Source organism: Pristiophorus japonicus, chromosome 1 (assembly GCF_044704955.1).
Source record: "Pristiophorus japonicus isolate sPriJap1 chromosome 1, sPriJap1.hap1, whole genome shotgun sequence".
In the NCBI taxonomy this organism is placed as follows: Eukaryota; Metazoa; Chordata; class Chondrichthyes; family Pristiophoridae; genus Pristiophorus; species Pristiophorus japonicus.
In genome coordinates this window covers 407,682,018-407,692,866 of record NC_091977.1, presented here as the reverse complement: position 1 = coordinate 407,692,866, position 10,849 = coordinate 407,682,018, and the positions used below count along the sequence as shown (strand labels likewise).

The following is a 10,849-nucleotide window of genomic DNA, read 5'->3' as shown; positions in this document are numbered from 1 at the left end:
CGCTCTCACCCCTCCTCCCCCTCCCCCTCGCTCTCACCCCCTCCTCCCCCTCCCCTCGCTCTCACCCCCTCCTCCCCCTCCCCTCGCTCTCACCCCCTCCTCCCCCTCCCCTCGCTCTCACCCCCTCCTCCCCCTCCCCCTCGCTCTCACCCCCTCCTCCCCCTCCCCTCGCTCTCACCCCTCCTCCCCTCCCCTCGCTCTCACCCCCTCCTCCCCTCCCTCGCTCTCACCCCCTCCTCCCCCTCCCCTCGCTCTCACCCCCTCCTCCCCCTCCCCTCGCTCTCACCCCCTCCTCCCCCTCCCCTCGCTCTCACTCCCTCCTCTCTCCCCCTCCCCCCCTCGCTCCTCCCCCTCCTCCCCTCCCTCGCTCTCACCCCCTCCTCCCCCTCCCCTCGCTCTCACCCCCTCCTCCCCTCCCCTCGCTCTCACCCTCCTCCCCCTCCCCTCGCTCTCACCCCCTCCTCCCCCTCCCCTCGCTCTCACCCCCTCCTCCCCCTCCCCTCGCTCTCACCCCCTCCTCCCCCTCCCCTCGCTCTCACCCCCTCCTCCCCCTCCCCTCGCTCTCACCCCCTCCTCCCCCTCCCCTCGCTCTCAGAAACACAGACACTGACTGGAAGAGAATGAGAGACACTGAGGGGGGCTTCCCAGCATGCTGTTGGAGGGCTCCCGGTGCTGCAGTCGGTAAGTAGAAAATGTTTTATTTATTGATTTAAAAAAAAAATTAATTCTTAATTTTTTTTGATTGATTTATTGGTTGATTTATTGATGTATTTATCATTTATTATTGATGATGGCTCTTTATTTGTAAAACTGAAGTGTTTAATGTTTGTAAACTTCTCTTTAAACACACCCCCCCCCCACCATTCCCTACGTCTGATTTGTAACCTACGCCTGATTTTCTAAAGTGTAGACAAGGTTTTTTCGAGTGTACAAAAATCTTCACTTGCTCCATTCTAAGTTAGTTTGGAGTAAGTTTTCACTCACGAGACTTTGAAATCAGGCGTAAGTGGCCAGACATGCCCCTTTTGGGGAAAAAAAAATTCTGTTCCAAAGTGAAACTGTTCTAACTGACTAGAACTGGAGCAAACTAAATGACGAGAATTCCGATTTCTAAGATACTCTGTTCTACACCAATTGCTCCTAAAAATCAGGAGCAAATCATGTGGAAACTTGGGGCCATAAACTCAGCATTTCCAAAATTGGAGTTGCAATTAATTCTCATGTTGAACACAGTAAATATCCCCAAATTCTCGAACTCTTGTTTGCAATTTAATTTGGAAATAACACTTCCCATTTTCAATGATATACACACCCATTTCTTCATAAAGCAGACCTGCATTTATTGGTAGTCCAAATCAACTTCAAGAAGAACTGAGAATAGTACCAGATCCACCCATGTTAGGATAAATGGCATTACTTCAGCACGTGAGACTTGCTTTGAACCTTGATAGTGTGATACTGGTAGCAATACAGTGGAGGAGGATTTCCTGGAGTGTATAAGGGATGGTTTTCTAGACCAATATATCGAGGAACCAACTAGAGAGCTGGCTATCCTAGACTGGGTGTTGTGTAATGAGACGATTAATTAGCAATCTTGTGCGAGGTCCCTTGGGGAAGAGTGACCATAATATGGTAGAATTCTTTATTAAGATGGAGAGTGACACAGTAAATTCAGAGACTAGGGTCCTGAACTTAAGGAAAGGTAACTTCGACGGTATGAGACGTGAATTGGCTAGGATAGACTGGTGAATGATACTTAAAGGGTTGACGGTGGACAGTCAGTGGCAGACATTTAAAGATCACATGGATGAACTTCAACAATTGTACATCCCTGTCTGGCGTAAAAATAAAACGGGGGAAGGTGGCTTACAAGGGAAATTAGGGATAGTGTTAAATCCAAGGAAGAGGCATATAAATTGGCCAAAAAAGCAGCAAACCTGAGGACTGGGAGAAATTTAGAATTCAGCAGAGGAGGACAAAGAGTTTAATTACAAGAAGGAAAATAGAATGAGAGTAAGCTTGCAGGGAACATAAAAACTGACTGCAAAAGCTTCTACAGATAAGTGAAGAGAAAAAGATTAGTGAAGACAATTGTGGGTCCCTTACAGTCAGAATCAGGTGAATTTATAATGGGAATAAAGAAATGGCAGACCAATTGAACAAATACTTTGGTTCTGTCTTCACTAAGGAAGACACAAATAACCTTCCGGGAATACTAGGGGACAGAGGGTCTAGCGAGAAGGAGTAACTAAAGGAAATCCTTATTTGTCAGCAAATTGTGTTAGGAAAGTTGATGGGATTGAAGACCGATAAATCCCCAGGGCCTGATGGTCTGCATCCCAGAGTACTTAAGGAAGTGGCCTAGAAATAGTGGATGCATTGGTGGTCATTTTCCAACATTCTGTCGACTCTGGATCAGTTCCTATGGACTGGAGGGTAGCTAATGTAACCCCACTTTTTTAAAAAAAAGGAGGGAGAGAAAACTGGGAATTATAGACTCGTCAACCTGACATCCAGTGGTGGGGAAAATGTTGGAATCAATTATTAAAGATGTAATAGCAGTGCATTTGGAAAGCAGTGACGGGATCGGTCCAAGTCAGCATGGATGTATGAAAGGACAATGATGCTTAGAATTTTTTGAGGGTGTAACTAGGACAAGGGGGAGCCAGTGGATGTTGTGTATTTAGACTTTCAAAAGGCTTTTGACAAGGTCCCACACAAGATTAGTGTGCAAAATTAAAGCATATGGTATTGGGGGTAATGTACTGACATGGATAGTGAACTGGTTGGCAGACAGGAAGCAAAGAGTAGGAATAAACGGGTCCTTTTCAGAATGGCAGGCAGTGACTAGTGGGGCACCACAAGGTTCAGTGCTGGGACCCCAGCTATTTACAATATACATTAATGATTTAGACGAAGGAATCGAATGTAATATCTCCAAGTTTGCAGATGACACTAAGCTGGGTGGCAGTGTGAGCTGTGATGAGGATGCTAAGAGACTGCAGGGTGACTTGGACAGGTTAGGTGAGTGGGCAAATACATGGCAGATGCTGCATAATGTAGATAAATGTGAGGTTATCCACTTTCATGGTTAAAAACAGAAAGGCAGATTATTATCTGAATGGTGACAGATTTGTAAAAGGGGAGGTGCAACGAGTGTCATGGTACATCAGTCATTGAAAGTTGGCATACAGGTACAGCAGGCGGTGAAGAAGGCAAATGACATGTTGGCCTTCATAGTGAGAGGAATTGAGTATAGGACCAGAGAGGTCTTACTGCTGTTGTACAGGGTCTTGGTGAGGCCACACCTTGAATATTGTGTACAGTTTTGGTCTCCTAATCTGAGGAAGGACATTCTTCCTATTGAGAGAGTGCAGCGAAGGTTCACCAGGCTGATTCCCGGGATGACCGGATTGACATATGAAGAAAGACTGGATCCACTAGGCTTTTATATTCACTGGAATTTAGAAGAATGAGAGGGGATCTCATAGAAACATATAAAATTCTGACGGGATTGGACAGGTTAGATGCAGGAAGAATGTTCCCGATGTTGGGGAAGTCCAGAGCCAGGGGTCACAGTCTAAGGATAAGGGGTAAGCCATTTAGGACCGAAATAAGGAGAAACTTCTTCACTCAGAATTGTGAACCTGTGGAATTCTCTACCACAGAAAGTTGTTGAGGCCAGTTCATTAGATATATTCAAAAGGGAGTTAGATGTGGTCCTTATGGCTAAAGGGGTCAAGGGGTATGGAGAGAAAGCAGGAATGAGGTACTGAAGTTGCATGATCAGCCATGATCATATTGAATGGTGGTGCAGGCTGAAAGGGCCGAATGGCCTACTCCTACACATATTTTCTATGTTTCTATTATTTCTCCTATCCTCCAATTGATGCAAGACCTGTAGATCCTTGCATGATGCCTAGATTTTGGATTTTTTTAGGGTAATTCTAATAGAAACATTTCATCAAATATTGTTCCATCTTATTTTAGTATGATTTGTGTTTGGACTTATTACTAGAACATTACCGAGTATGCAATCTGGTCACCAGGATATCACGACTCGAAAGAGAGACTGGTACAGGTGTGAGGGAGAGTGTGTCGTCTTTTAATGTTTCAATTTTGGTGAGAAAAAAGTTGGATTTTGAAGCCAACTAATTATCTCCACCTATTTTGTTGATTGAATAGATCAGTGGTAGCCATGTGCACCTGTAAGACTGATTTGATTTCTGACATCTAAGACACAGTTTATTTCCCTTTGTTTTAATTATTTTTTTTAATTGAATTTTGAAAGCAAACAAAGCTCCTTTTGAGGGGAAGGAAAGAGGAGGAGGATGATAAGAGGAAAAGATTAAGAACACTGAGGGAGCCTCTCACCTCGGCACCCACCTTGAGGGAGTGGGGGGTTGTGGGAGACCTAGTAAGAGTTGGGGTGAATGGATATGGGGTGAGTGACAGTGGAGCAAAGCAAAGGAGAGGATGAAGGAGTGTGTGTCATTCAAAGAAGTAAATGTAGTTGTGATAGGAAGGAGAGTGCGTAATGGGAAGGTAAAGAGGTTTGGGCCATGATTGGAAAGGAGGTGGGGGAAGTACAAGTAATTAGGGGTGGGAATGGACCACTGTCAGATTATCCTCTTAATCTCTTCCTCTACTGCAGCCTGTCCCCACTGTTGCTGCTTTTCCCCACCACACCATGCCTTGCTCCCCATCACATCCCACCCAAAATATAATGCTGTGGAACAAAACAGCAAGAAGGCAGAGTTAAGTGGAGAAGAGCAGAAGAGAAAGAGAGGCAGGGAATCAGACAGGCAAGAGTGACCATATTATCTAACTTCGTATGTGTTGACTTGTATTTTAAATGAAAACTGTAGTAAACATGCACTTCATTAAATGGAACTCGGATGATGACATGATAGAAGTAATGTATTGCTTTAAATGACATTAGCGGAATTCGGTGTTGTAGATGGTCCATCATAAGCTTTATGCCATTCATACTGTTAATTAATAGTCAGAATTAGATAATTTATGATTTCTGCAGCTATCAATGTTGGATTCTTTTGGGAGTTTCATGCACTTATTATTTGAAAAATATTACTTGTACATAATCTGGATAATCTGTCACAGATTTTTTTTCTTAAATGCTGCTTTGCTCTACCTAATCAACCACTGAAAGAAAGGCATTATTTGTTTCACTTTACACACTATTTTTGTCTTTTGGTTTGAGTGGAATTGCACAGTTTGCAGTTGGTTATTATTGTCTAAACAGTTGTTTACAGGAAATTGCACTTAACCTTGCAACTCGATTTAAAAAAAAAATTTGCAACTTTTTCATAGATGCATATGTAACTTCAGTTTCATATTAGAACTATTTACATAAGATTTGTTTTGTTCAAACATTAATTCATGCAAAACATTTGAATATGAATTCATGGATAGATGATTGTAATAGAGCAAGGTCTGTCATGTTTTGATTTGCAATATGATCGTATTGTATTATTTGATTTGTACATTTTAAATTGGATGTTAGTTTTTTAAATTCTTTAAATTTCACACATGGCTGGTGTTGTAGCGAACATTGCCTTTCTTTCAACATGAGCAGCTAAGAAAAGTTAGGCAGCCTGAAAGCAGGCCTGATTGTTTGATCTGATTATCAATCAGATAAGGAGACATTGTATGATGGTGCAGGCAATTGTCAGCATTAGCATTTCTTGAACATTGCAAGTGCAGGGCTTTATTCATTAATGTAGTATGCTACCATTGTGTCTACATTCTGATTTTGATTGACAGTTTTGGAGGTAGAATTTAGGAATAAATATAACAAACTTTGAAAAGTTCTTTTCAGTTTACGCAGTTCATATGCTTGCAATGCATGTTAGAATCACGACAGCAACGTGGGGCTCTATGGAGCCTTTAGCTCCATGATTACATATTTCTCAACCCTTATAAAGATCCTGAAAAATAATTAACAATTATCCTGGAACTCCAAAACCTGTTTAGGTATCAGTGAAAGTTAAATGTATTGCAATCAAATCTGATTTATTCTTGCTTACAATAAACGTAGTATTAAATTACATGATTTTGTCAGCATGGTGTTTTCCCTCTGGTTTGGAGAGATCAAAATGTGCAGAGGCAGTCCACATTTCTGCTTTTATCCCAATGGTATAGGTGACCATTGTCCTAGATTTGCTGCATAAAGTCAAGTTTTGGTTCATAAGAATTGCACGCTTGCCTATAGAAGATTTTCGACTTTGAGAGAATAAGCAATATTGGGCAGTAACCTGAAGTGGAACAGTGGATGTAATTGTGGTTCTCCACTCTTCCACCACTGTTGGCTATGTTACTGCTTGGAATTGCAGAAAGCCAACTAGAATAATTGCACAAGGTTTTTTCCCCCTAATTTTCAAATTGGCCAAACCTATGGAGAAAGACTTAGTGATTTTAGGTCTAGGTAGCCTTGGGATTTGAAGTGCCTTTCCTGATGAGCCATAAGGTTTGATTTTATATTTGGAGAAAATCCTGTGTTTACGCAGTTTCTGGAAATTTAAAAATATTAGTTTTGGTTATTTTTTTCAAAGTTACATTTGTTTAAAAAAACATGATTGTATAACTGTTGACACATGTCTATTACAGGCAGATCAGAGAATGGAATTAGAATTGAACCTGTCTTTAAAAAAAAATGGACATTGTTTGGAAATTGCTGAAAATTTAGATCATTGCTATGATAAGAGATTCCATTGTTTTCCCTATAATTAAAAGAACATGCAGAGCAAAGAATGGACCCATTTGTAATTTTGCTACATTTTTAGTTATGTAATCAATTGTTCCTAGAAATATAAATTGAATCCAGAGACCAGTGTAGTGAACGTTCCATTTCAAGGAGTAATTATACTGGTTGAGATGGGGTAATTCTAGTGTAAATTTCTTTCCTGTATTTTAAAGCAATTCCTGACAAGTTTGTGTTGTTGACAGATTCTGAAGGTCAGTTACTTTCTCAAGTTTAGAACATAAAGGGATGTGGAATGCTTTGTTTGGAGGAACAGTTTTCAGAGCTTGCAACCATTGTAAACTCCTGTGATTGCCAGTGATAAACACTACTTCTGTGTAGATTTTTCTCTTTGTTTTGACCACAAGCTTCAAAATTAGCCAGTGGTGTGATCTGTTACTTCAGTCACATTGTGCACCAAACTTAAAAATCACGCTGAATCAACTTTTAAAAAGTACATACTGTTTTTGGAACCTCCTAGCCAGGAAATATAATTTCCTCTTTAGGTGGTAGGGATTTATTCAAATTATCCACCTACTTTAAAATTTAGGGATCTCCTTGCTATAGTTCCCAACAGATAAACTGGCACGAAGCAGAATGGCCTGTAGAAAAAGAAATGGCTTCTTGTAGTTCAAATGTTAACTCTCCCTATTAGCTACCAAGCAGCAGAAATTGTCAAGAAAAATGTACAGTAGAGAATTAAATGGTGCTGAAGGAGACTACTATTTGGCTGATTAAGGGAAGTGACAGAAGAACTTGCACTACTAATGTACCGTTATAGGTGACTGGATCTAGCATACTCAGCTGATTGGCCGTCAGCCATCTGTCCTTGTTTATAAAAAAAACTTTTTTTTTCTTCAAAAATATTTACACTTCTGGGATCCATTTCGTAACTTGTCAGAAAAATAAGGCTTCAGCAATAACAAATGCCCCCCTTTTAAAAAAAATTGTAATGATACACCGTTGAATATCAACATGAGTGGCCCTAATTATAAATACGAGCATGGACCCATTAACTGAGAGAATTATTGTATTGATTTTTTTTCCATACAAGTGCTGAATCATCCAAGTTTCATGAATAAGACTCTACTGGGAGAAGAGTTGTCTGGGTTCTAATTTCTCTCCTTCCCTCTTTATTGCTAGAAAATAAAATTCAAGCAGAAACAACGTTGGTGTAAATGGGCAGTCAAATTATATGTGGCTTCACTGGTGTCAGTGAACATTTTTCGATAATGTATGCACATTAAATGCATGTGCTTAGCTTTATTTACTAATTTATGATGTGTGAGTGACATTTCTAAAAGTTGAAACAAAGACAACATGGATAATCTTTGAATTTTAAATTTATGAAGTTAGGATAACTCAGAGCTGAGCTGCAATGCTCATTACCTGGCCACTGCCAAGATCCCTTCCATCTCTGCAACATTGCTCTCCTGCATTGTACGTCACTCCCACTGAAGCCTAAAATCTAATCCATACTTTTTTGTCACTTCCAGACATGATTTCTTTTCGCACTGTTCTTGCCGTCTGCCAAAGCCCCACCTCCACTCACTAAAATTCTGTCCTGTACTACATCCTAGTTGACTTGCATTAGCTCTCCTCACTCAACACACACATTTCAAAACCCTTTTCCTCATATGTGCCCCTCCCTGGCCTTTGTCCTAAGAAATTTTTCTCTAATGATCACCTCTGCACCATTCTATTCTACTATCCATAGCAGAGCTTTCAGCTGTCTGAACCCTACTTTCTAGAGTTTTTTCCTTTCTAAAGCTTTCTGCATCGCTTTCCCGCTTCTCACCTTTACAACCTACTTACTCAGCCATGCATTTTTAATTCCTCCATTTGTTTGCGGTTTATTTTTTAATCTCCTCTGTGAACCAAGTTGGGTTGTTTCTCTACATTTGAAGTTGCTATATAAATGAAACTTCGCATGGGCTAGAATAAAGCCCACCAACATACATTGTTTAAGTTTGGAAGTGAAAAATGGCCACTCGGTGAGGTATTGTCGTCATCAAATCCCTTTTGTATATTAAAAAAAAACTACTCTTGGCCCCTCTGTCCTCTTCAATTACCATCCCACTTCTGACTTCTCTTTCCTTTCTGGTCCACCCAATTTCCTCCCTATCTTTCCGAGCGCATACTTATTATTTGTTCTTGGAATGTGGGTGACACTGGCAAGGCAGTATTCCCTGCCCATCACTACTATTTACTGCCCATTGCTAGATGCCCTGAGGGCACTAAGAGGCCACCATGTCGTATAAGACCGGAGTCACATGTAGGCAAGACTGGGTAGGGAGGGTAGGTCCTGTCCCTAAAGGATGTAAATAAATCAGTTAGGTTTCTGATGAGCTGGTCATTTTGTCTGGTGCCATCCCACAAATTACAATTTTATTGAAATCATTTTCCCAACTAGTCATCCTGAAATCTGAACTTGTGACCTCTGGGTTGTTAGTCCAGTATTAGAACCACTAGTCTTTGGTAACCTACTTGAGTTGCCCGAGTCTGGTTTTCGCCTTGCAGCACTCAACATTCTGAGCCACCGTAATCACTGGGTTATCCCTCCTCGACCCCTCCGAAGCTTCTATACTGTTGACCATTCATTTCACCTCTCCTCAATGATACTGCCGTTGGCTTACTACGTCTTGCTTACTTTCAAAAGTCTGCTCTTAGCCTTCCTTCTGTAACTATGGCTTTGGTCTCCTCCTTACTGTCTCCCTGTCCTTGTTCCGTGTCTTGTCACCCCTTTGTGAAGCATCTTGGGATTTTTTTGCATTGATGGTGTGTCTTAGTCGTACATATGGACTACTGCCACATTTTGGAACCATAGATCAGGATGTGGCAGTACCTTCAGGCGAGGAGGTAAAATTTAGAACAGAAAAATTAAATATGCAATGGTTCCTTTGATTTGATTTTTTTTCAATGTCATCTATACAGCAGCTGATGTGCAGTTCTAGGCCAGTTCTTCAAATCATGTTTCTAATGTCAAACTACCAAATTATATTAAAATCAGAGATGTACTGCATGTTTTGGTGCTGGTATGGTGCAAAAGATGATCTGCCAATGCCAAACATGCAAAGTAATTGGAACAAATGTCATTAAACGGGCATAATGGTTAAAATTAGGATGTAATAAAGCTTTGCTTAGAGAATTTTTCAGGAGAATGTAAATTGAAAATATTGCATCAAAGACCATTCCAGGTCCAGTTGTGCCTTTCCTGGTCTGTTGCATTTATCTCTGATTTAATTTCAATCTGGTTTAACAATTGGGCTGAAATACTTGTCATGTAAAAATGAAAAGATATAGGGCTACTTCTTAATTCTGATACTTGCATCTCATTGCAAATAACATGAGATGTAATGTAATTATTTTGTTCAAGTAATTTCTTTACAAGATTATTTTAATTTGTCTCTCTTCCTCCTACCTTTTAGTCGCTTTCAAACACGTTGGCTGATACTCAGTCAGACATGACTCAGATTAGTGGACAAAATTCTCAGTTAGCAAGTGGAGAAGAGCGACAGAAGTCACTGGACCAGCAGCGCATGCAAGAGAAGGCCAATCGCATTGTAGCTGAGGCCATTGCTAAAGCTAAAGCTCGGGGTGAGCAGAATATTCCCAAGGTCATTGACCAGCTGGTGATCTCTAGCACTGCAGTAGATGGTTCAACGGAAGAGAAAAAGAAAAAAAAGAAAAAACCAAAAGAAAAGAAAGACCCCAAGGAGCCCAAAGAAGCCAAGGAAAAAAAAACCAAGTCAACAGCAACTGCTAAGATCAAAAGCAACAAGAATGCAAGGTAGGAAAAGTTAATCTTGTTTGATCACAGGATTGGAATTTTTACATTTTTATTTTCTGGCAATGTGCTGCACTTGCTATTTTAAAATGAATTAATATTCAAGGAAATATGTCTAAAATATGAACTAAAACAACTTATTACACATTCTAGCAATCCAGCGGCTGATGGCGATATTTGTGTTTGGTTTATGCTTCATTGGGGTGCATTCCTCTAATCTATGAATTATTGTAAATATAATAAGATGTTAAAAGAAAAATAATATCCTGTGTAAATAATTCAGCATTACGTATAGTTGCCAG

General features: G+C 40.6%; 1 protein-coding gene across 2 annotated transcripts in view; it reads left to right on the top strand.

The window, feature by feature from the left end:
* The window catches only part of chd7 (chromodomain helicase DNA binding protein 7), a 346,350-nt gene that overhangs the window by 72,425 nt on the left and 263,076 nt on the right, over nt 1-10,849 (top strand). For both annotated transcript variants that reach the window (XM_070891933.1, XM_070891925.1), the window contains exon 3: nt 10,189-10,550. In XM_070891933.1, the coding sequence (XP_070748034.1) occupies nt 10,189-10,550 (362 nt within the window). The remainder of the gene's footprint in view (nt 1-10,188; nt 10,551-10,849) is intronic.